This window comes from Carcharhinus amblyrhynchos, chromosome 27, assembly GCF_965287045.1.
Source record: "Carcharhinus amblyrhynchos chromosome 27, sCarAmb.v2.hapA, whole genome shotgun sequence".
Lineage (NCBI taxonomy): Eukaryota > Metazoa > Chordata > Chondrichthyes > Carcharhiniformes > Carcharhinidae > Carcharhinus > Carcharhinus amblyrhynchos.
Genome location: NC_137350.1, coordinates 21,777,822 through 21,804,579, shown reverse-complemented (window position 1 = coordinate 21,804,579; position 26,758 = coordinate 21,777,822). Strand labels below are relative to the sequence as shown.

General features: G+C 43.3%; 1 protein-coding gene across 1 annotated transcript; it reads left to right on the top strand.

Moving 5' to 3' along the window:
• The first annotated feature begins 5,818 nt into the window (after positions 1 to 5,818).
• Positions 5,819 to 26,224, top strand: g6pc3 (glucose-6-phosphatase catalytic subunit 3). The gene is made up of 6 exons (XM_080213549.1): positions 5,819 to 6,228; positions 11,393 to 11,502; positions 15,457 to 15,547; positions 17,314 to 17,432; positions 20,986 to 21,127; positions 25,240 to 26,224. The coding sequence occupies exons 1-6, from the start codon at positions 6,011 to 6,013 to the stop codon at positions 25,601 to 25,603; spliced, it is 1,044 nt and encodes a 347-aa protein (XP_080069675.1). The 5' UTR covers positions 5,819 to 6,010; the 3' UTR covers positions 25,604 to 26,224.
• The last annotated feature ends 534 nt before the right edge of the window (positions 26,225 to 26,758 follow it).

Sequence of the window (26,758 nt, the reverse complement as noted above, 5' to 3'; positions counted from 1 at the left end):
CTGGCCATGTATATATGTTATGGAATTGGAATAAAAATGAATGAAGTGTCCAATTTTCAATTTTAAAGTATAGTATCCTAAATACATATGAATTCTAACTATTCATTCAAACATCACCTTCCAGGTTGTCTCAGCTACAATCCAACACTATTTCTTCTAATGTTTCGAGTCTGGGGAGGTGGGGGGGGTGGTATTTTTGGTCAAACCAAGTAAACAAACTGAAAATTACATTAGGACAAAGAAAAAGGGGGCGGCTCCCAAAAGGAGGGGGAACGGCCTGAACAAAAACAAAAATTACAAAGGAAACTTAAGACACGTCAAATCAAAATGTTGTTTCAAGTCTGGATGGCCCTTCAACAAAGACTTGAAACACTGGCTCTATCCTCTCTTCACAGACGCTGTCAGGCTGGCTGAGTTTCTCTAGCATTTTCTGTTTTTGCTTCAGATTCCAGCATCTGCAGTATTTTGCCTTTATCTTAATGCTATTTCTTGTCTGGCTATTGTCCTGAAAGCTTCCCATCAGTAATAACAGTCATACATGTTTAAAAATGTTCACCCACCTCTTCTGGTATTAGAAATTAAATCTAATTTAGCAACAGGGTTTCACAATTCTCTCAAAACAATTATCCCTGATGCAATCCTTTATGGATGGTCCCCTTAAATGAGTCACAGCCTGTCACCTCTATGTTCAGACATTCACCACCTCAATTGGCCCATTGGGCTCAAAACCCACCATTCACAGAAGCTATTGGTCACCCAGGTGACCATTAATTGACCACCACATATATTGTGCACCATCTTTCAAAGGTGGGAATAAGGGTCAACGAGCCACCAACTTCTAGAACGTTCTCCCGCTCACGTTCAAGGTATGTATAATGCGACTCGGTGATCAGAGTGAACAAATAATAAGTAAGAGATGTTTCTTCCCATTTACCAAGATGTTGCCTGGGATGGAATATTTAAGTTATGAAGAGAAGTTGGACAGACTTGGATTTTTTTATTGGAGCAGAGAAGACTGAGGGGTGACCTCATTGAGGTGTACAAGATCATGAGGGGTACGGACAGAATGGATAGGGAGCAGCTGTTCCCCTTATTTGAAGGGTCAGTCATGAGGGGATATAGGTTCAAGGTGAGGGGCAGAATGTTTGGAGGGGGAGGAAAAACCTTTTTACCCGAAGGGTAGTGATAGTCTGGAATGTGTTGCCGGGGGCGGGGGGTAGCCACAAGTCGCCTCACATGCTTTAGAAAGTACCTGGATGACCACTTGGCACGTCATAACATTCAAGGCTATGGGCCAAGTGCTGGTAAATGGGATTAGTTAGTTTGTCAGGTGTTCCTCACATGTTGATGCAGACTCGATGGGCCGAGGGGCCCCTTCTGCACTGTATGATTCTATGACTGCCATGAATTTTAATAACTACTACTGCACATGCCTTAGATTGACTTCATTTTATGTGTTTCGTGCTTTCAACTCTCACCTATCTGGCACAATGACAGTGACAAAATCCGAGGGATTTACAAAATGCAATTAGATAGTAAAATCCCAGTGCTAGGACACTAGTGAAATGAACTCCAATGAAGCGAGTGGCCTTTCCTTTGCTCCTGCCTTTGCTTAAGAAATATTATGAATTAATGAAAATTTAAAATGTTGCATAGACTATATTTTGTTTAAGGGATTCATCATTAAGTGAATCGGGCATTATTGCATTTCAATAAGTTATTAGACTACCCATGCTGACTTGGGCCATAGGCCGAAGAAATGAAGATAGGGACAAAAATCCCCCCTTGCGTGTGCTGTTAGCTGATCTCAGCCCGGGTGGTCATAGAGGTGCTACAATTGACAACAGCGCCCTTGAGTCAGTGGGAAGGCTAGAAGTAAAATCAGCCACGTTTCCCACTCTTGATTACAAGTCAGAAATCCCTGCTGGAAATACGCACGTAGTCAGGTGAAGACCGGTTTGGGCCGTTTTAATCCCCTCCTCTGTTTAAAGGCTGCTGAGTCACTGTCAGGGCTAACACATGAATAACAGTTACTAAGGTGACAGCTGTACTTCTGGTGCCTACAAAATTGCATCCCAGCTCAGTGCTGCCACTATTCGAAGGAGGAAACTAGCAAGAAACAAAGGGGAAAGATATAGCATTCAATGAAGCTTCAAGCCCAGCATGGGTTCCTAATTAAAGATCAGTTTTTTGCTATTTGAGCATTAGATTCTCAACGTAACCATTTAAGAGCTAGAATTTCAGCTGTGCCAGTGGAACAAAAGAGAATTCCAAATGTTGAATTATGTCAGAAAAAGATTATTCAAGTGAATAGATTTGCAAACACCAGCCTTCATCTCAGGCTGGTTTCCATTTTCAATAGCAGTGACTTTTCCTGATATGCTGATTCCACATCACTGAAAACAGTCTAATTGATCACACATCTTATTCCGATTCTTGAAATCTAACTGTGTGAAAAGCGGTTTCCACTTTTCCCTGCAGCTACTTCACTGCAAAGTATTTAGCAGTGTGTGAAATGCTTAGCGATTTTCATAAAATGCTATGGAAATGTAAGTCTTTCCTTTCAACTGGAAACATACAGCAGGTCAGTTTTCATCTGCTACTTGTTTCCAACTTTTTCTGTTTTACTTCAGATTTCCACAAGTGGGCGGCACGGTGGTGCAGTGGTGAGCACTGCTGTCTCACAGTGCCAGTGACCCGGGTTTGATTCCTGGCTTGGGTGACTATGTGGAGTTTGTATGTTCCCCTCGTGTCGGTGCGGGTTTCCTCCCACAGTCCAAAGATGAGCAGGTTGGGTGGATTGGACATGCTAAATTGCCATTTAGTGTCAGGAGATTGGCTGGGGTGAATGTTTGGGGATGAGGCCTGGGTGGGATTGTGATTGGTGCAGACTTGATGGGCTGCAGATTGATGGGCCTCCTTCTGCACTGTGGGATCCTATGAATTTGCAGTATTTTGTTATTTTGCCAGTCGTTGCAAGAATCGAGTCAAATAAAAAAACATGCCTCTGAAATAAAAAAGCAACATATACCAGAAGCATGTAACAGGTTAGTCGGCAGCTATGAAAAAAAAGGACAAGCTATGACAGTTTTTTCATAAAACTTAACCCTAATGTTGACACAGTGCACTTCAGAGAACAAAGCTACCTATTGTTAAAGGATGCTTTTTAAAAGATAAAATTGTACCCAACTCTACTACTACTTCTGGCAGTTTGTTCCCGATACTCACCACCCTCTGTGTCAAAATATTGCCCCTCTGGACACTTTTGTATCTCTCCCCTCTCACCTTAAACCTATGCCCTCTAGTTTTAGACTCTCCTACCTTTGGAAAAAGATATTGACTATACCTTGTCTATACTCCTCATTATTTTATAGATCTCTATAAGGTCACCCCTCAGCCTCCTACACTTCAGCTAGGCTTTCACTCAATGCAGTCTGCTTTTGGGATCTTTAGAGGGAGGTCACTTTCTTTGTATCTCTTGCTTTCTCTTAGGTCTGTAGACTGAAATCTGCCAGGATAGTAATCTCTTTCTGTGATATTCTGTTGTCTGAGAGTGGAGCGTTCTCTGAAAGTTGCTACATGACTCTCCAGATGTGTCAAAAGGCTGGAAATCTAGTACCTATGTAAGAATTTTTGGTTTCTAAGCTAACTGGTTCTAAAGAAGAGATTCATGTCTATGGGGGAATACTGCTAAATTGAAACAATAGAGATAGCTAGCTATTAAGAATTATATTTTGTCAGCTTTTGTATTTTAACTTGTAAAAGTTATTCTAATTCTTTTGATTATATTCTGTGCTCTTAAATAAGGTTTGTTCAATAAAAGCTTCCTAGTGTGTCACTGGAATCATATCTGGAGTGAAACACCTTGTGCTCATACTAATGCCAAAATCGAATGTAAAAGTTAGTGTCTAAGTTAACGTCATAACACACCTTAGATTTTGATTTTGTTCTTAACACCTGCCTACCCATGAACCCGTCTTTACATGAACCATAAACACCCTCGCCCGTTTTCATACATGTAATAATTATCTTCCTACATTATCAGAATCCTACTAACCCCCAGTGAACAGATACATATAGACATAAATATGTTCCCCCCACTCTTGTTTCTCCATCCTTCTCTCCTTCAGTATCACCTGACCTTTCTCCTTCAGTCTTGCACTTCACCCTACTGATCTCATTCATACTCACCTTGAAATTCCACAACCCCTACTTCCTGTGTTATTCCTACCTTGCCAAATTCTCAGAAATTTGCCACCTCTTTCCCATTCACCATCTGAAAATTGCTAAACTTAAAATTTAAGCTAAAAGCCACCTGTGTTTGCAATTATACTTTTCATTTTGCAAGATGTTGCCAGTTATTCAGGTCTCTGGTGGCATAACTTTCCCTTCTCATATCTGAGAATGAATCTGCAGAGCAATACTGGGAGTGTTCTACAGTGAGGCTCCAATTTTACAGTGATCTATATAATTAGCAGAACTAAAATTTGTACATTCCATTATTTAACAATTTTCATCTTACTTAGAGCTATGAACATTCCTGTAAGGAAGAGAGTGTGGACCTAAACTATTAGGAATAAAATATTGCCAAACTCACCAACACCTCTACTTTCTCAGCAGGCTAAGGAAACTTAGCATATCCATTACGACTCTCACGAATTTTTACAGATGCACCATAGAAAGCATTCTTTCTGGTTGTATCACAGCTTGGTATGGCTCCTGCTCTGACCAAGGCCGCAAGAAACTACAAAGGGTTGTGAATGAAGCCCAGTCCATCACACAAACCAGCCTCTATCCATTGACACTGTTTACACTTCCCACTGCCTCAGAAGAGCAGCCAGCATAATCAAGGGCCCCACGCACCCCGGACATACTCTCTTCCACCTTCTTCCATTGGGAAAAAGATACAAAAGTCTGAAGTTGCGTACCAAGTGACTCAAGAATGGCTTCTCCCCTGTTAACACAGTAAAAAGTCTGACAACACCAGGTTTTAGTCCAACCTATTTATTTGATAATATACTCGCAAGCTTTCGAGGGGTTACCCTCTTCGTCAGGTGAATGGAGAGTTCTGGCCTCAGACAGAGCATATAAAGCACAGACAGTTTAGAGATTACTGATTAAAATGCGAATCCTTACACCTAACCTGCTGTTCAAGACCTGTTCTCCCCTGTTGCCATCAGACTTTTAAATGGACCTATCTCATATTAATCTTTCTCTACACTGTAACACTATGACTGACTGTAACACTACATTCTGCACTCTCTAATTTCCTTCTCTACATACAGTATACTTTGTACAGTGCACAAAAAAAACTTTTCACTTAATGTTGATACATGTGAAATAATAAATCTAATCAAATTAAAACCTGGTTTGTGCAGTGTCAGCTGATGACAATCAAAATGCCACCTGGGAGACCTAAAGCTGGCCTCAATGTTGCATATTTATAAAACAGTGCATTTTTTAACATTTTTGTCCAGTTTTATACATCAATATTCTCTGGTTTTCTTTCCTTCTGAAGCTGTTAACTTTTGGCTAGGATATGATTCACAGGCACCGACTATCCTTTACTCATTCCCGTGACTATTACTCATGGATTAATTTGCCTTGGAGTGTTTGCAGGACATTTTGTCAGCCAGGTCATCGCTACTTGACCTGATTTAGACCCTGGCTGCCTGCAGCAGCCCACTACCCAGCTCCTCGCTGTTGAGTGTCACTGGAGAATCGCTCACAACAGCGACGTCTGTGTCAATGGCTTGAACTTCAAGCGGTTCCACGGCTTCGTGCTTTGACTGTAAACGCCGTGTGGAGGGATGAGGTTTGTCCTCTTTGGTTTGCTGTCCAGGACGGGAAGGAAAAGGAACGAAGCCAGAAGCGTTTGAGTCATTGAGCCTGACAATGGCTGCAGTGTAAGCCGGGGCAGTAAGTGTGAGCGACCTCCCTGTGCCTGCTTGGGTCACACTGGCAGCTGCTTGGCTATATTACAATTCAGTTTGTTGCCATTCAGTCAGCGATGGAATCGCTTTACACCCAGGGTATGCGCTTTGCTGAGACTTCGCAGCAAACACTGGGAGGCTACGAGAACACTCTACTCTGGCTCACTTGGATCGGCGACCCCAAAGCCTCCTTCTTTATTTATTTCCCCCTCACCTTCTTCCTCAGCAGAAAGGTGGGGATTTCGGTTTTGTGCATCGCTGCAGTTACCGAATGGTTAAATTTAACATTTAAGTGGTAAGTTAGTGCCTGCTCCTTTCCTTCCTGAGCCCACTATTGTTCCCCTTTTTCATCACGCTAACTATGACTGTAACACTCCTTTCCTTCTCTATGAACGGTATGCTTTGGAATGTTGGCCTTTATAGCGAGGGAGATTCAATATAAAAGCGGGGAGGTCTTGCTGCAACTGTACAGGGTACGGGGGAGGCCGCAGCTGGAGCACTGTGTGCAGTTTTGATCTCACCTGCGGAAGGATACTTTGGCCTTGGAGGGAGTGCCGAGGAGGTTCACTAGGCTGATACCGGAGATGAGGGGGTTGGACTATGAAGAGAGACGAAATAGACTGGGTCTGTACTCGGAGTTTAGAAGGATAAGGGGGGATTTTATAGAGACTCATAAGATAATGAAGGATGGATAGGATAGAGAGAGATTCTTCCCGCTTAAAAAGGATAGTAGGACTAACAAGCAGAGCCTCAAGATAAGGTGGGGAAGCAGTTTAGATCAGATTTGAGGAGGAACTTCTTCACTCAAAGGGTGGTGAATCTCTGGAATTCTCTGCCCGTTGAAGTGGTGGAGGCTATCTCGCTAAATATATTTAAGTCACGGGTAGATAGGTTTTTGATAGACAGGGGAATTAAGGGTTATGGGGGGAAAGTGGAACGGATCCATTTCAGATCAGCCATGATCTTATTGAATGGTGGGGCAGGCTTGAAGTGCTAGATGGCCTACTCCTGCTCCTATTTCTTATGTTCTTATGCTTTGCCCTCCTTTCCTTCTCTATGAATGGTATGCTTTGCTCTATGCATGGTATAGCACGCAAGAAATAATACTTTTTCACTGTATTCTAATACATAGAAACCCTACAGTGCAGCAGGAGCCCATTTGGCACATGGAGTCTGTGCTGACAACAATCCCACACACTTACTCTGCTAACTGCTTTTCCGTCTAACTTACATATCCCAGGACACATTAGGCAATTTACCATGGCCAATCAACCTAACTCGCACGCCTTTGGAGTGTAGGAGGAAACCTATGTAGACACAGGGAGAATGTGCAGACTCTGCACAGACAGTCATGCCAAGTCGAGAATTGAACCAGGGACCTCGGTGCTGTGAGGCAGCAGTGCTAACCACTGTGCCACCGTGTGGCTCGTGTGACAATAATAAATCAATTGAAATCAAATTTCCCTCTTTTCCTTCCCCACCATCCTGAATCCATCAACAGAAATGGTTTTATGGATAACATGCAAATAATTGGTTCTGTGACCCCTCATTTCTCTGATATTGATAAAGTTAACAGAACCAGCAATAAGTTATCACTGCCAGAGCTTGCTGTTGGCATTTGCTCCATTGTTCTGTTGGGTGCTGAAGATGCCTTTGCAGTGTCTGATTAGAGAGTTCTGGTGCACTGAGGCAATCTTTCCTCTTTCCATGGCCAACACATTGACAGCTCATCAATCTCTCCTGCTTCTTTGTGGAACATTGCAAAATGGCCACCACAAGACACCTCACTTCAAAAGATGCAAAGCCTTTCATACTTCACAATGAAAAGCATTGGATAAATACACATGTACCGATAAAAATATAAAACTTTTTTTAAAAATTGAGATCTTATGCCACAGGACCAAGAAGGATGAAATAAAAAAAGAAGAGATCAGTGCCATTTAGGTTGCTAAATTTAAAAGCTAAATAAAACCTGTGGTTTGTGATTATATTTTTCTATGTGCAAAGTGTCATAGAACTATAGAAAAGTTACAGCACAGAAGGAGACCATTCAGTCCATCTTCTCCATGCCAGCCCAAGAACTTCCAGGTGCCCTTTCATATCCCACTTTCTTGCACCCAACCCGTAGCCCTGTAACTTACAGCCCTTAAGGTTCAGATCCAGGTACTTTTTCAAAAAGTTTTGGATCTCTGCCTCCACCACAACTTGGGCAGCAAATTCCAGACATCCACCACCCTTTGTGTAACAAAAAAAGTTCTTCCTCATGTCATCTCTATACCTACTTACCTTGAATCTATGACCCCTGGTTTTAGAATTCTGTACCAAGGGAACAATTTTATCCTGTCTACACTATCCCTTCCCCTCATAATTTTAAAGTTTATTAGTCACAAGTAGGCTTACATTAACGCTGCAATGACGTTACTGTGAAAACTCCCTAGCTGCCACATTCCAGTGCCTATTCGGGTCAATGCACTCAACCAGCATGTCTTTCAGACTGAGGGGAAACCTACGCAGACACGGGGAGATCGTGCAAACTCCACACAGACAATGACCCAAGCCGGGAATCAAACCTAGGTCCCTGGCGATGTGAGGCAGCGGTGCTAACCACTGTGCTAATTTGCCACCCACATCCAATTTTGTAAACCCCTATCAAGTCACCCCTTAGCCTTCTTTATTCCAAAGAAAATAACCCCAACCTATCCAATCTCTCCTCATAGCTACACTTTTCTAGCCCAGACAACATTCTTGTAAATCTTCTCTGTACTCTCAAGAACAATTATGTCCTTCCTGTAATATGATGACGCAATACTCCAGTTGTGGCCTCACTGAAGTTTTATTCAATTCCAATATTATATCCTTACTTTTAAAATCTATACTGTGGCCAATGAAGGACGATTTCCATATGCCTTCTTAACAATCTAGTCTACTTGAACTGCTGCCTTTAGGGAACCTGTGTACGTGTATGCCAAGGCCTCTCACTTGGCCCCACTGTGGGGGTCACCCATTCAGGCTGGTTGTATTCCTGGAGGTTTCATCACTTAACTTCCTTGTCTCTCTCTCGTTGTCCTAATTTGATGTTGCCACTATTGATTGCCCAGCATATCCATGCAAATTGGAAAGCAAACTTTGGCTCTTCGTTATTTGATTGGGTGTTAATTTTTGAACTGAAAGTCCTTTCTTTCTTGCCAAGAGCATTTTTATATCAAATAAACAATGGTATTGAAAGATGGTTTTTACAACGCCTCTGAGTTTTTACCTGAAGATTAATTTACAATTCCTGAAGACTCCAAGGCAATCCTTGATTGACAACCTTGTAATTCCAGGCATCTAGGTCTTTGTGGTATCTCAACTTTCTGATTTTTATTTATGGAATGCTACATTGCTTGAAAATAAACTTGCAGAATGACATGAGTGTTCTCACTTAAGTTCCAGCTTAACATTGATCTAGATGATTAATGGGATTAAAATCATTGTAAAAAGTCTGACAACACCAGGTTTTAGTCCAACCTATTTATTTGATAATATTCTCACTAGCTTTCGAGGGGACAGCCTCTTCGTCACCTGACGAAGAGGCTGTCCCCTCGAAAGCTAGTGAGAATATTATCAAATAAATAGGTTGGACTAAAACCTGGTGTTGTCAGACTTTTTACTGTGTTTACGCCAGTCCAACGCCGGCATACCCACATCATTAAAATCATTCCCAGTGGACAATTAGCTTTTACTGTTTAAATCTTATGTGGAGTTCCAACCGTTCTTGTAAGCCTAACATCAATATAATGGAGGACTAAGCAGATTAGGCCAGGAGGCTCCCAAAGTTTGGTTGCTGGTGTGTGCAATGTGGCAGATCTCAACCAGAATGATACTGTGGGCACTCATGGTTGGTTTGAACAATGCTGCTCTGGGAAACAGCAAATGACTGGCAATAAATCATGTCATAAATGCCGTTGGCATGTGTTTGGAAACTTACTAAGCCCCCTGAGCCTGTTCTGCCATTCAATGAAATCTTTCTGATCAGCAGTCTAAATCTTAATATCCACCCGTGCTCGATATTCCTCAATAGCTTGAATAGACTTTTATTAACCTATATCAGATTTGCCAGAGAGTTCCAAGCTTCTACCACTCATTGAGTTCAAAGGTTTCCTCATCTCATTTCTGAAAACTTTGGCTCTAATTTTTCAGCAATACCCTCCCCCGAGGCCAGGATGTCCCAACCATGGAAATAGTGTGTGTGTGTGTGTGTATACCCCATCTGTTCTCTTTGATGCCTTAAAGCTTCCATCAAATTACCGCCTAACCATCTAAATTCCAGAAAGTACGATCCTAGTTTACATCATCTCTCCTAATTTAACCCTTGGGGTCAAGGTATCATTCTGGTTATTGCACACTGTATTAATGCAGTACATTTTAGTGACAATCCATTTTTGTAGAATCATTGAATAGCCTCCTTCTGCACTGAGGCAAATCTATCTATCAACTCTCTAACGTGGCATCCCACCCAGGCTCGAACCCCGTGACCGCACACATTTAACTCTCTAATCCTCTAACCTGTACATATTTGGATAGACAGGGAAAACGTAGCATGTTTTCAACCTAACTTAACCTGCACGTTTTTGGACTGTGGGACGAAATCTGAGAACCCTGAGGAAAGCCACACAGACATGGGGAGAATGGGCAAACTCCACATGCAAAAAAAATCCAAGGCCGCAATCGAAACCAAGTCCCTGGAGCTGTGAGGCAGCAGTGCTAACCACTGTGCCACCTCAGAAGCAAATGAATTAATCAAATTTTATCAAGCTACCGTTCTTAAAATACATCAAGAAATACTTTTAAAACAAATGATTAAAAAATATACTTCACAGAACTGCTCAATTGCACTATATCACAGCATATATTGTTGCGTTTGCCAGGCAGCACTGTGGCGCAGGGGTTAGCACTGCTGCCTCACAATTCCAGGAACCCAGGTTCAATTCCCGGCTTGGGTTGCTCTCTGTGCGGAGTTTGCACATTCTCCCTATGTCTGAGGTGGTTTCCTCTGAGTGCTCCGGTTTCCTCCCACAGTCCGAAAGTCGCGCAGGTGAATTGGCAATGCTAAATTCTCCCTCATTGTACCCAAACGGGTGTCGGAGTGTGGCGACTAGGGGATTTTCACAATAACTTCATTGCTTTGTGAATGTGAGCCTACTTGTGACTAATAAATAAATTAACTTATAAGTTTAAAGGGAATCCTTAAGGGGAGCTGGGTGTAAGGGGACTCTGTTTGCAATGGGGGCTAAATTTTGCTGGGGTCAACGATTGCACTCTCAGTAGAATCTCCACTCCACTGTATCAGGCAAACAGAAGTTGTACTTGCACATGTATTTTAGTGGAATAATTAAGAACATCTGGCTAGCCTAAAAATGTTTTACTCAAAAATCACACTTTTGCAGATCAAATCTGAGCGTCTCTTACATTTCTAACAGGTTGCTGTTTGGCGAGCGTCCGTTTTGGTGGATTCATGAATCGGGGGTCTACAGTGAGGAGCAGATGCCCAAGGTGAAGCAGTTTTACTCCTCCTGTGAAACTGGCCCAGGTTTGTTCACTGCTACGTGGATTCTATACACCGACCGGCTCTTTCATCTGCATTTTCTGTCAAATCGGTCGCTTAGATAGACACCTAAATTTCTAGATTTTATTTTCTTTCCTTCAATTTCCAAGGCACTTTACTCTCCTGTCAAAAGTCTGCTTTCAAATGATTTTGTTAACTGTGCCAATGCTGAACAAACTTGAATCGGCCAAGTTCAAATCAAATTTTTAATTGATGAGTAGCCATTCAAAGCTGAAAATTAGCCATCCTCTTGCACAGTAGGTAATTTTCAAGACATTTAATTCCAGGATACAATTCCAGTAAATCAATACTCAGCCTAGGCTGGATTTGAGCAGAGTCGGGCCAACTCCAGAGACCTTTGAAAGTACAAGCAAGATTAGGCCAATCAGCCTTTCGAACTTGCTCTGCCGTTCATTTTGATCATCGCTGATCATAAAATTCAGTCTCCTGATCCTGCCTCTCCACCCTGCCGCCACCCCAAAATCCCTTGATCCCTTTAGCCCCAAGAGCTACATCTAATTTTTTCTTGAAATCACAAGCTCTATCTAATTTCTTCCTAAAATCTTCTTGAAATTTCTTCTTGAAAATGGTGGGCAGGACCCAAATGTAGAGACGGAGTCACATTGAGGGTTTAAAAAAGTTTATTTAGGAAGTCAGATAAAGGAGTCTGTGGGAAATCTGTGCCATCAACTATCATGGATCCAGCTAAAGAAGTTTTGTAGGGATGTGCAGTTTGGATGACGACTTCCTCCTTTCCTTTTCTATGAACGGTATGTTCTGTCTGTATAGCACGCAGGAAACAATACGTTTCACTGTATGCTAATACATATGACAATAATAAATCAAATCAAGACTGTCTCCAGGGGAGTTGGATTCCTGAAGAGCCAAATCCTGTTCAGCTCCCTGTGGAGGCTGCTAACCTGTAAAACAAAATTTGAAATTCTCATTACTTACTGAAAGAACGAAGCCACAAGATTGCACAGTCTAAAACAAATGAGGATTAACCATCCTTTCTCGCCACAGACTTCTTGGCTCCACCAAGGAGCACTCTTATTTAGCTGTAGGAATAATCAGGGGTCATTCAGTAAATTGGTTTAATTTGGATTATAGTTTCCTCCATGGGAATCAGAAGTTTGTATATCCAATAGGGCTACCAGTAGCTAATGAGAAAAATGATGAGTATGTGGGTGCACTGAAAGAAGTTATTGTATTGAAGGATTCACATATGAGAACGAAGGTTGATGTCTGAACCCAGTGTGAGATTAATTTCATAGTGGTGACCCCCCCCCCACCCCCCCCCCCCCCCCCCACACACACACACACACACACACATCCCCCCCCCCGCGCGCACACACCCCCCGCCCCATTTAAATCCAACATTTTAACATTGTGGAGTTCATTGCTGATTCTGTGCCTCGGACTCTTGGGTGTAGCAGAAACTATTGATCTTCCGCCCAGTGATCGATTCTACACACCTAGAATCATTGGGAAAACTTTGAATGTTTCAACTGAAATTTATATTAATTCATTCTCAACTTCAAAACCAAACCATCAATTCTGAGATTTTTTTTAAGTTTAAAGTTTATTAATTAGTGTCACAAGTAGGCTTACATTAACACTGCAATGAAGTTACTGTGAAAATCTCCTAGTTGCCACACTCTGGCGCTTGTTCAGGTACACAGAGAATTTAGCATAGCCAGTGCACCTAACCAGCACGTCTTTTGGACTGTGGGAGGAAAAGGCAGCACCCAGAAGAAACCCACGCAGACTTGGGGAGAACGTGCAAACTTTGTACAGTGACCCAAGCTGGGAATTGAATGTGGGTCCCTGGCGCTGTCAGACAGCAATGCTAACCATTGTGTCAGTATAATAAATAAACTTAAAACTAAACATTATGGAGTTCAGTGCTAGTCCTGTGCCTTGAGGCTCTTGGATTTGCTCAAATCAGTAGTAGAAATTATTGATTTTCTGCCCAGTGATCGAGTCTACACATCCAGAATCGTTGGGAAACCTTGAATGTTTCAACAGAAATTTATATTAATTAATTGTTCACTTCAAAACCAACCTTTCATTCTGAGATCCAAATTTATACCTCTAATGGAGTTAACTACCCTCTCACTCAATTCAAAGGTTCCACCAAGATCCTTATCTATAAAGGTTCTTTAATCTGGGAGCTACGTGAATAATAGTCATTCAGTAAATTTGGTTTCCCTGGTTCTTTATGGGAATAACACCACTGTGGCCTCCTCCAGTGATACGCACTTTAATTAGCCTGTGGACTCACTTCCTTGCTCCTCTCCCTCTTCCACATCTTAGTTTATTTATTGTCATAAGTAGGCTTACATTAACACTGCAGTGAAGTTAATGAAAATTCCCTAGTTGCCACACTCTGACACCTGTTCAGGTACACTGAAGGAGAATTTAGCATGGCCAATGCATCTAACCAGTACATCTTTCAGACTGTGGGAGGAAATCCACACAGACATGGGGGGAACATGCAGACTCTGTGTCCTAGTTCTATATACACTTGTTATTATCAAGAGTTTCCCTATGTCCAAGTGCATGAGCACCTTTCCCATTTTCTCTTTCCTTCTTTTTCTTTAACCCTTCAAGGTCCCTCTCTCGAGTTGCCCTCTTAAATCTCTACCCCGGCCCTCTAACACTCTTTGATCTTCCTGGTCTCCTACCAGTAGCCTAGCCTCAATTCCCTCTTATAAGGGCCTAAACTTTCCTCTGAGTCATGCTTAAGACCAAGGATCCCTTGAAGCACTCATTGCTACCACTGTAAGAGAGCAACCTGAACTGCCCCACGATCCCACTGTCTAGTGCACCTGCTGGGGGCACAATATTACCACCCCCTCTTCCTGTCAAATTCACTAACTCTGGCACCAATCCCCTGGATTCTGCCAGCTTTCCGCTCACCTCTGAACAATGCCTTTGCCGTCCATGAGCAAAGAACCACTCATATAAAAACATTTTTTCTCATTTCACATTTGCTTCTTTTGCAAATCACTTTAAGTCTGTGCCATTTTGTTCTTGATTGAAGAGGAATGGTTTCTACTCTTTGTGAGGGGATTAGCCTTTCTCGCACCAAAGAGAACAGTCCCAACCTCGCCAGTCTATCCCTAATTTCTCATCCCTGCAACCATTCTTATAAACCCCTTCTGTACTGTCTCTACTGCATTCACGTCCTTTCTACAATGTAACATCCAGAATTGTACACGATATTCAAGAGATCTAACTACTGTCTTGTATAAGGTTAGCAGAGCTTCTTGCTCTCGTACGCACTGCCCCAGTTAATAAAGCTCAGAGTACTCTATGCTTTATTAACTGCTCTCTTCACCTGTCCGACCATCTTCAATGATCTCTGCACATATACCTTCCACTCCTGCTCCCCTTTAAGAATTCTACCTCTTACTCTATGTCGTCTCTCTTTGTTCTTCTATCAAAATGCATCACTTCATGCTTCTCCACATTTGAACTTAATCTGCCAGCTATCTGCCCACTCCACCAACGTGTCTACATCCTTCTGAGGTTCGACACTTTCCTCTTCACGGTTTGCAATATTTCCAAATTTTGTACGCCAAGATTTAGATCGTTAATAAAAGCAAAGGTTCCAGTGCCCTGGGGTACACCACAACAAACCTTTCTCCAGCCCAAAAAATAGCCACTAACCTGCTGCTTCCTATGTTTTTAGCTAATTTTGTACCCGTGTTGCTACTGTCAAATATTCACAATCATAGTGATTCATACGATGCTGTAAACATCTCAACAATTAAATCCTGGTGTGTGCAGGGGTTAGTTGCCACAATGTGCATCAATCCATCGCTTCACGAAGACAACTCAGATGCAACCGCGCATATAACTCTTAATGTTAAGCTGTTCATTGTGACTTGGTGATAAAGTACTGATTTTCCTGCTGTGTTTATGTTATTTCAGGCAGTCCTTCAGGTCACGCTATGATCACTGGTGCAGCCTGGTGGGTTATGATGACTGAGCTTTCTGCATTCATTTACAATCATACCAGAAGGTTTGTGTTGCTCGAACTGATAAACACCAAAATGATCAATTCATTATCCAGCATTGAAACACAGGTTGCATAAATATACACGTGTACTCCCTGCTAATGGCATATTAATTATATTGTTAGGATACCCAGGTGAAGGGCATTGTTTAATTCACTTCTTTGAGCATCAATGAACTGGGGAGAGCTGGGACACTAGAGGCCCCGATTTTGGGTGCAAAAACTTGATAAAGTCAGATGTGAGGCAAATAGCACGATCTGCGCCTCCACGCCGATTCCCCTTTTACCAAGTCCCGACAATGGCTGCGATCGGGACCGCATCCGAAATGGGCTTGATGGCCATTTAAATGTACTTGCATGCATTTAAATTGACTTAATTGGGCTACACGCCCAACCTTGCCGGCATTTCCCCCTATACCATCGCGTTCGCCCATCCAGATTCAGCGCAAAAGAGACATGATCTGCTGAAGTCTAATTCAAGTGCTCCAGTTAGTGAGGAGGTAAGTGCCGAGTGTCCGACAGCTCTCTGCTTGAGTTTGGCGGGGGAAGAGGTGGGTCTACTGGCACTCTGCTTCAGATCAGAGGCAGGGAAGGGGGATCTGCTGCCAATCTGCCTGAGAGCAATGTGGGGGGAAGCAGAAGAGGGTCCGCTGCAAACCTGCATGTGATCAGTGCAGAGGAGAGGCCTGCAATCTGTTTGGGTGGCAGAGGGAGTGGGAGGATAAGGGGGTCAGTAATATAGTGGGGATGGGACAATGTCTGTGGGGGCCGGGGGAGACATTATCCGGCTCGGGAACGACGTGGCAGGGGAGCTGCATTCTATTAATTTTTTTTCTGCGCATGCGCAATTGGAGGCACCGATAGGAGCTGCAGGATTTCGGGCACATTAAGCCCCGCCCACAGGTTTGTGCAGCGGGATTCTGAATTGCTGATAGTTTTTCAGCCAGACTGCATATGGGGGCACCTGGGAATGGGTCTAAAAATTGGATCTGAAACACTCCCAGTTTCAAGTCCGCCCAGCACTTAGAGTCAAAATGATAAAATTGGTGTGTGATTCACACACCAATTTGGCTGAGAGACAGAATGGCTGAGAGACAGAACAAAGTCAATAAATTCTCCCAATAAAGCAAAGCTCAGGGCAGGATTTTCCGACCGCCCTTGCCCCAAGGCCGGAAAATCCCGTCTGAGGTCAAGGACCTTTACCCAATCCATGTCCCACCCGTTAAAATTCCTGTGGCGGGTGGGACAATAAAATTCCGCTCTCTGTGTCTTGGTTTCTGCATCACCAGCTGGCTTGCCTCCTGCTAACGCTCCCCCTATCACACTGTCAATTTTCTTGTCTGTTTCTGAACGAGCTAATTCTCATTTGATGATTCAGTGGGCATCGGTTGCTCTCCATTGTCTCAGCCTGTTACGCAGTCTAATATAAACTTGAGCATTAGCAGGCTATTTGATAACAGAAAACATAGTGAGCAAGCTGATTCCGTCCTCACCCAACCTCGAAGCTCGCGTACCTTTGGCAGGTTTCAGTCGCTGTAAATCGACATGACTGAACGATCTGCAGGGTAGGCAGTGACTGGGGTTGCGCTATGTTTTTGGGAACAGAAGCTGGATTTTCACTCTGCATCTCCCAAAACTGTATTTAACCTTGGGAGGCTTGATGGATGCCGCCAGTAAGAGTTTCCATTTCCCAAAATTTGCCAAACAAGCTTTGTAAATTGTAACAGTTATAAAATGTGATTACTAACATCAGTTTTTTCATGTATTTTAAGCTTACTGGCAAAGAATGTTCCCGTGATGCTGTACTTCGTGCTGCTGCTGGGAATTGGCATGTCCAGAATATTCATTTTGGCTCATTTTCCCCATCAAGTTCTTGCTGGAATTGTAGCAGGTCAGAGCTTCAATCACAAATGTTCAATGATCCAGTGGGTGGCTGGGACATTCTGTAATTAAAGTAGCTGCCTGATACTTGCATTAAGCTTTAATTTGAAATATCTTTCCTTATTCACTGGCCTTGACAGAGTTGATGTGGATGTGCCGGCGTTGGACTAGGGTAAACACAGTAAAAAGTCTGACAACACCAGGTTTTAGTCCAACCGATTTATTTGATAGTAAACGCACAAGCTTTCGGGTTAGTCCCTTTGTCAGGTGAATGGAGGGTTCTGGCCTCAGACAGAGCATATAACAGCACAGACAGTTTACAGATTACTGATTAGAAGGCGAATCTTTACACCTAACCTGCTGTTCAAGTCTTGAAGTGGCCGACAATGTGAGTGGAAGGAGCACTGATCACAGGTTAAGGAGATGTGTATTGTCTCCAGACAGTACAGTGAGTGAGGTTTTGCAAACCCAGGCAAGTGTTGGGGGTTACAGATAGTGCGACATGAACCCAAGATCCTTGTTGAGACCGTCCTCGTGTGTGGAACTTGGCTATCAGTCTCTGCTCAGTGACTCTGCGCTGTCGTGTGTCGTGAAGGCCACCTTGGAGAATGCTTATCCGAAGGTCAGAGGCTGAATGCCCGTGACCACTGAGGTGTTCGCCAACAGGAAGGGAACAGTCTTGCCTGGTGATTGTCGAGCGATGTTCATTCATCCGTTGTCGTAGCGTCTGCATCTTCTCCGGAGTCTTCAACATATCATTGATGAAGACGAACATCTCGCCAGGGCCATCCCCACACCCCCACTTCTTGCCTTCAGACAACCACACAACCTCAAACAGACCATTGTTCGCAGCAAACTACCCAGTCTTCAGGAGAACAGTGACCACAACACCACACAACCTTGCCACAGCAACCTCTGCAAGACATGCCGGATCATCGACACGGATACCATCATCACACGTGAGAATACCATCCACCAGGTACATGGTAAATACTCTTGCAACTCGGCCAACATTGTCTACCTGATACGTTGCAAGAAAGGATGTCCCGAAGCATAGTACATTGGGGAGACCATGCAGACGCTACGACAACGGATGAATGAACATCGCTCGACAATCACCAGGCAAGACTGTTCCCTTCCTGTTGGCAAACACTTCAGTGGTCACGGGCATTCAGCCTCTGACCTTCGGGTAAGCATTCTCCAAGGCGGCCTTCACAACACACGACAGCACAGAGTCGCTGAGCAGAGACTGATAGCCAAGTTCCACACACATGAGGATAGTCTCAACAAGGATCTTGGGTTCATGTCGCACTATCTGTAACCCCCAACACTTGCCTGGGTTTGCAAAACCTCACTCACTGTACTGTCTGGAGACAATACACATCTCCTTAACCTGTGATCAGCGCTCCTTCCACTCACATTGTCGGCCACTTCAAGACTTGAACAGCAGGTTGGGTGTAAAGATTCGCATTCTAATCAGTAATCTGTAAACTGTCTGTGCTTTATATGCTCTGTCTGAGGCCAGAACCCTCCATTCACCTGACGAAGAGACTAACCCGAAAGCTTGTGCGTTTACTATCAAATAAATCTTATTGAATGGCGAGGCAGGCTCGAAGGGCTAGATGGCCTACTCCTGCTCCTATTTCTTATGTAAATCAGTTGGACTAAAACCTGGTGTTGTCAGACTTTTTACTGTCTTGACAGATTTGCCCATACCACTTGCATTATGGCAAACCATTCTGTCCTAAACAGCTGCCAGTGTTTACCAGAACCAGCTACACGACAGCTATTGATATCAGCGCCTCTGCCAATGCCTTCACCAAGTAAATGTAAACTTGCATCTTGTCACTCACAGGATATTATTCGCAACTCTCATCTTTATATAATAGCTCAGCTAGTCCAACAGTATATTTTATGATTTCTTTTCTTCTAAATGAATTCAAATGGATATTGTACTTTCTATTTTATTCAAGAAAGTGTTTTCAGGAGGAAATATTTAGTGCAGCTGGACACATTGTCTTGAGCGTTCGCAGCACTGCTGCTTCACAGTGCCAACGATCCGCATTCAATTCCAGCCTTGAGTGACTGTGTGGAGTTTGCACATTCTCCACGTGTCAGCGTGGATTTCCTCTGGGTGCCCCAGTTTCTTCCCACACTTCAAAGTTGTGCGGGTTAGGTTGATTGGCCGTGCTAAATTGCCCCTTAGTATCGGGGGGGGGGTGGTTTAGCAGTGTAAATACACAGAGTTATGGGAATAAGGCTTGGGTGGGATTGTTGTCAGTGCAGGTTCAATGGGCTGAATGGCCTCCTTCTTCACTGTGGGGATTATATGATTGTAATGGATGTGTTGGTATAACAAATATAGATCAAAATATTTACTACCTGATTAGAAGAGCTCAGATCCTTCCCTTGGGAAGATGAGACCTTTTGGAGAATATGCAAAATTTACTAGGTGAGACAGTGCCCCAACTGTTCAAACTTTTTTTTTCCATCTTTCACAAATTGGGAAGTCTCACAACACCAGGTTAAAGTCCAGCAGGTTTATTTGGTATCACAAACTTTCAGAGTGCTGCTCCTCCATCTAGCTGATTCTTTTTTTTAATTCATTCATGGGACATGAGCGTTGTTGGCTGGCCAACATTTATTGCCCATCTCTAATCGCCCTTGGAGGGCAGTTGAGAGTCAGCCACATTGCTGTCACCCCTGTTTAGTTCACCCCGATCCCATGATATTTAATTTTTTGCACCAGACTGCCATGAGGGACCTTGTCAAATGCCTTACTAAAGTCAATTTAGACAACATCCACAGCCCTTTCCTCATCAATTATTTTTGTCATCTCCTCAAAGAACTCAATTAAATTAGTTAGACATGACCTCCCTCATACAAAACCATGCTGTCTGTTGCCAACAAGACTGTTCAGTTCCAAATGTGTATAGATTTCACTTCTTAAGAATCTTCTCCAATAATTTCACTATCACTGATGTCACCTACCAGCTACCATTAGTGAGATTTGAACCCATGTCTCCAAAGCATTAGTCTGGGTTTCTGAAATATTAGATCAGTGAAATTACCACAATGCCACTGCTTCCTCCAAAAGGTTAATAAACCTTTCATTGCAAAGTAGAAATGGACATACTGAAAACTGGAGGAATTCATTGTAAAACGTGAATGCATAATCTCCAAATGAAAGTTTGGGCTCCCACTTCTCTTGCAATTCATCCTGATTCATTGACTGTCTACAGCAGAAGGAATGCAGGCGACAAGCTTCAGTATCCATCCAAAATTACCTGCCAGTGGGTTGGCTTTTCCGTAATTTCTTTTTCCCTACGAGTAGCAAAACTCTTCAACCTCTCCAAGATAGTGGGTAAGGGGAAATTCTGAGAACCCATTTCCCAATACTCTGGTGGCGTTCAGTGGTGTCTTAACGTGCCCAATCATATTCAGTCAGTGACTCAACTAGTTAAAGATTGTCTCTTAAACTTTATAGAGTGTAAACACTCCTAACCTCTGTGTGTATACCAAAAAATCTATAGTCATTAATCAACCTTTTTTTGGAATTTTAGGTGCTGTACTTGGCTTTCTGCTGAGCAGATATGAGCCAGAGAAATTCAAACTCATCCATTATGTTATCACTTCAGTCGGTTTGCTGTTAAGTGCCGTGTGCTTATATTGGGCATTGTATTTCATTGGTATCAATCTCTCTTGGTAAGTCTTGGAAATTTCCACACTTCCCCTTCCTATCCGCTATCGCCTATGATATCTGAGGCCTGTTTATCTTTGTTGTGAAAGATTCATATGTGTTTAAGACAAACACAAGGGCTGGGGTTTTCCCTGTCCTGATTTTGTTGGGCAGGTTCAGTTGCAGGAAAGAAAAACCCTCACTAAATGTCCGAATCATGCTGCACACCAACGTAAAAACATGACGCTATTGTCTCCTCTCCCACCAGTGACTTGACGTGGTTCCCAGTGTTGATCTTCATAGAATCCATCTCATCATTTGGAGCAGCATGGTAGCACAGTGGTTAGCACTGCTGCTTCACAGCTCTGGGGACCTGGGTTTGATTCCCAGCTTGGGTCACTGTCCATGTGAAGTTTGCACGTTCTCTTCGTGTCTGCATGGGTTTCCTCTGGGTGCTCCGGTTTCCTCCCACAGACCAAAGGTGTGTGGGTTAGGTTGATTGGCCATGCTAAAATTGCCCCTTACTGTCCTGCGATTAGTGGGTAAAATATGTAGGGATATAGGGGTGGGATTGTGGTCGGTGCAGACTCGATGGGCTGAATGGCCTCTTCCTGTACTGTAGTGTTTCTATTTCTAACACTTACAGTGCAGAAGGAAGCCGTTGGCCCATCGAGTCTCCTCGACCACTATCCCACTCAGACCCTATTTCTTTAACCTCGCCGTATTTATCCTGCTAATTCCCCTGACATTAGGGTTAATTTTAGCATGGCCAATCAACCTAACACGCAAATCTTTGGACTGTGGGAGGAAACTGGAGCACCCGGAGGAAATCCATGCAGATACGGGGAGAACATGCAAACTCCACACAGACAGTGACCCAAGCTGGGAATCGAACCTGGGTGCTGCACTGTGAGGCAGCAATGCTAACCACTGTGGTGTATTCACATCGGTATGAGGACAGACCAGTATGAAACCCAACTGGTCTTTTAAGATGTGCACCTGATAAGCAGACCTCCTAGAAAAGCTCAGGTGAGTTTTCGTTCAGGGGGAGAGGAAGTTGGGGGAGGGGAGCAGGGTGGAGAGAGGATCATGTCTGGGCACAGCCCTCTAATCTTGCCCATTGTCATTGCCCATTCCCTGTGAAGTGCCAGGGTGTAGTACTAGGGATGGTGATTGCATGTGGGGTGGGGGAGCTCCTGGTGGACTAATGTGCACTGGTGTGGCCTCTAAAAATGGTGCCCTGACCTTCAAAACACCAAGATAAAAGCAAAATACTGTGGATGCTGGAATCTGAAACAAAAACAGAAGAATGCTGGAAAATCTGAGCAGGCTTTACAGCATCTGTGGAGAGAGAATACAGCCAACATTTTGAGTCTAGATGAGCCTTCGTCAGAGCTGAGGGGAAAGAGTAGAGATTTGCCATCCATGCATTCTGATCACTTAATGGACACTTTTAGCACCTTCTCAGCCTTCTGTGTCCCCATTTACAGACCCTTTGTCCCATTCGACCACGCCTTCGGAACCTCATTGTATAAATCTCTGCTGACTCCCTGTTCTCTCGGCTCTGACTAAGGGTCATCTAGACTCAAAACGTTTGCTCCATCTCTCTCCACAAATGCTATCAGACCTGCTGGGATTTTCCAACTTTTTTTTGTTTTTTCTGCAAAAAACTAAGTTGTCTGCCAATATGATGTCTTGGGACGTGCCCCTTGAGGTTTCTGAGCAGAAGTCCTGAACAATATGGCAGAGAGAGCCTCTATTGGTGCCAGTGGCTTCAACACCATTCTTCCTGCCCGCTACTGGAATGCCAAATTTAGGGAAAATTACACCTATGGGGATTAGCACAGATCAGAAAGGGGAAATATACACCTCGGGGAAAGGAAGAAATCGACCGAGGTTCTTGTGCTTAACTCCTACCCTGTGATTTACATTGGAAAAACATTTGTGTATTAATTAGATGTAGAGAGTGAGTAAAATGAATACCACCTTCATTTTCTCCAGATAAGCTTCTAAGTTATGAATGATAATGTTGAGGTAGTGGTACATTCAGTGGTAGATTGCATTCTCCCATTCTCACCCTCAGGGATCTCCTATGGCACTGTCCAGAGTAAGCTAGAGGATATGCTGCTTTTTTTTTAGTCATTTATGGAATGTGGGCGTCGTTGGCTGGACCAGCATTTATTGCCCATCCATAGTTGCCCTTGAGAAGGTGGTGGTTTCAACCACTGCAGTCCCTGAGGTGTAGGTACACCCAATGTGCTGTTAGGGAGGCACTGCTGCCTCTCAGCTCCAGGAACCCGGGTTTGATTCCCGGCTTGGATCACCATCTGTGGGGAGTTTGCACATTTTCCCCGTGTCTGCGCGGGTTTCCTCCAAGTGCTTCGGTTTCCTCCTATAGTCCAAAGATGGGCAGGTTTATGTGCATTGGCCATACTAAATTCTCCCTCACTGTACCCAAACAGGTGCCAAAGTGTGGTTAGGGGATTTTTCACAGAAACTTCTTTACAGTGTGAATGTACGTCTGCTTGTGATTAATGAATAAACTTCATAATGTTCCAAGACTGTGACCCAGTGCCAGTGAAGGAAAGGTGATATATTTCCAAGTAAGGATGGTGAATGACTTGGAGGAGAACCTCCAGGCGATGCTATTCACAGGTATTTGCTGACCATCACAAAACAGTGACATCAGTCCCTAAAGCAGGAGCCTCAGGTCAGTCCCAATTAATAATTTCATGCCTCATATGAGCAGCAGCTCATAGATAACGGTGGCATTTTTACAGCCTCGCTCATCTTGAAACTGTGAAACCCTGCCCGAGGCCAATGGACCATTCCATTGTCCATCCCTTCACCTGCTCTGATTCCTGTGGCGGGCGGGACAGTAAAATTCCAGCCAATATATCTAAGGAAGAATTTGATCCAAACCTAGCAGTGAACAGGTGAATTGAGCCTGAAAGATTTATTGCTGCAACATAAGTTTATTAAATTAAATTTTCAGCCATTGGGCAGGTTTGCTGAATTATTTATACTAATTTATTGCACACAGACTGTGTGTTGCAAAGCATTCAGCCAGCAATCAAATACCACCAGCAGGATTTGGTGAACTATTGTATATAGCCACACAACTCTTAGTTACTTGTTTAATTATTGGGCAACAGGTCAAGCTGTCAAACTCAATTAGTGATTTATGATTGCAATGTGATGAATTGATCCCAGGCAATTTGATTGTTGTAAGTTATACCTAGAGCACCACTAATACATTTTCTAACTATGGGTCATGATCCTTCACAAGCCTTTTTGCTTCCAGAAATCTTCCATCCAGTTGATCCAAAGAAGAAGGGGCATGGAGCAGGAGCAGAAAAATAGCCAATCACCTTCATTTAAATGGTCAAAAAGTACTGGATGGGATTTTCCAGCACTGATTCCCCTTAATCTGGTTTCCAATAGGGGTACCATAAGCATAGACATGGGTCAAGGGTGGAGGAGGAAAAACACATTGTTAAGATGGCGGCGTGGGCTTGTTGGGCCGAAGGGCCTGTTTCCTGTGCTGTGTTGTTCTTTGTTCTTTGATGTGGCTTACCATTTATCACTGGCAAGATCTTCCAGTCCTGCCGATATCTATGGTGTTTTGTATGGGTCCCAAGTTCCTGTCCCTGGGGAACCCACCAGAGCTGGGGGGCTAAGAGTGGAGGTCATCTTCAGCAGGACTGGAAGATCCCACCATTGGGAAGGGCTGGAAAATCCGACTCACTGTTTTGTAACACAATTAAAAATTCTTATCATGTGATTTGATGCCAAGCTAATCAGAACTACCAGGCAGGCGGAGAGGATGATTAGTCTGATTTCCCTTTTGACAAATCTACATGTCTGCACAGTTAATAAGTCAGCATTGTCAAGCAAATAGGATTGTCATCATGTATTAAAGATTTAACTTCTGAACATTGCTTCATGCAATCTGGGAGTATAACAGTCAGGGTAGTTTAATAGAAGCATGTTTTAATTTAATTTGCTGTGAATACTTTTGTTTGCAATGACAGAGGGAATGGCTCTGTGAAAGTTGGCAGCCGAAATCATAGCACATGTGAGGCTGTATTTAAAGTCACAAGCATCCTTGGAACTAATTCACTTTTGCATTCTATAGGACGATTCGGGTTGCTACAAAGTGGTGTGCCAGGCCTGAATGGATTCGCTTGGATACGGCACCATTTTCTTCACTAAGCAGGGATACAGGGGCACTCCTAGGACTCGGCCTGGCACTCTCCTCGCCAATGTATGCCAGCACGCAGGGATGGAGAATGACCGGGAAGCTGAAAACTGTCTGCATAGTGCTCTCCGTCCTCCTCATTGAGATGATGGATCGAATTCCACTGTCAAAACACTCCACCCTTCTGTTTTATCTTCTCTTTTACTTGAAGAATGCATTTGTCCCTGTCCTGGTTGTTGCTGTTATCCCCTGGCTGGTGCACTCCATGTTTGTCACTCAGCAGCCTCAGAAACAGCAGTAGCATCAATGATGGTATTTCTATTTAAAAATAGTTTCACTTTATCCTACAAGTGCAGTGTTCCTACAGTTGACACCTTCCACAGTTTAAATGGTAACCTGATGGGTCAAACTGCTTTGAAATCAGATGGTAATTGTAATAATGCTTCCTGTTCAGAGGCAAGACATTGCAAAATAGCAGTTGTCTATCCCATGGCTCCGAATCTCCATTTAACCCTTCAAGATAAAAGTTGTTTTGCCTCCTTTACAATGCATCAAAATTCCTATGCTCCATATAATGTGGGCACACAGAGACAGATACACCAGCTATGTGTAAACTGTGTGCCACAGGAGCATTGGAATTACTGGATCATTCCTCCCAATATCTTGCCACAGTGGTTCTTTGAATTGATTCACCTGAGGAAGGAGCAGCGCTCTAAAGCTCCTGACTCCAAATAAACCTGTTGAACATTAACCTGGAGTTGTGAGACTTCTTACTGTGTCCAATACCAGCAACTCCACATCACGTTTGCATTGTGATTGTTGCCAGCTGCTGTAGCTTCATTTTGTTGCGGTCACGTTTCTTCCTGTTACATTCGCTGCCAATAAAGCGTAATTTGTTTTCAAGTTACGTTTTTTTGCTGCAGGACTTTAGCAGTTTGACTGTTTTAAGTGTTGTCAGTTGATATTCTAACACACTGTGCAAAATGGCAGATTTGCAACTGCAGGTTTAAGACCGAATTCTGGAACTCAGTGACAGCGGCACTGGCCTGGGCATTTCTTCATGAAGGTATCCATGAGGTGTTATTGGCAGTGTAGGTTATGGCTGGGGCCTCACCACTGAATAGCTGAAGAAGACCAGTGATGCCTCTCTCCTCCCCGAAGCCCACCCCACACCAAAAAACAGAGCTTTTTATTATGACTCTGATGAACACTCTTAGACCAACTACTGTCCAATCTCTTTCATGGGTGAAACACCTTGGCATATTTTATTATATTAAGGAAACTGTTAAATTCAAGTTGTTGTTTCTATTGCCAATTTAATCTGTTTAGCAAAGAGGCAATTGGAAATTCACACCAAAAATAAACGTGTTAGTTGTTAATAAAATCATACATAAAATTTGTTCTTTTTATTTTGTAACTTATCAGGCAGATTGAGTGGGATTTTACTGTAGTTCCG

Excerpts from the sequence above, each read along its gene's own strand:
- g6pc3 (XM_080213549.1), top strand. The coding sequence starts at position 6,011 with ATGGAATCGCTTTACACCCAGGGTATGCGCTTTGCTGAGACTTCGCAG. Across the intron at positions 6,229-11,392 it reads TTAAATTTAACATTTAAGTG|GTTGCTGTTTGGCGAGCGTC; the intron begins GTAAGTTAGTGC and ends CATTTCTAACAG. Across the intron at positions 15,548-17,313 it reads ATTTACAATCATACCAGAAG|CTTACTGGCAAAGAATGTTC; the intron begins GTTTGTGTTGCT and ends ATGTATTTTAAG.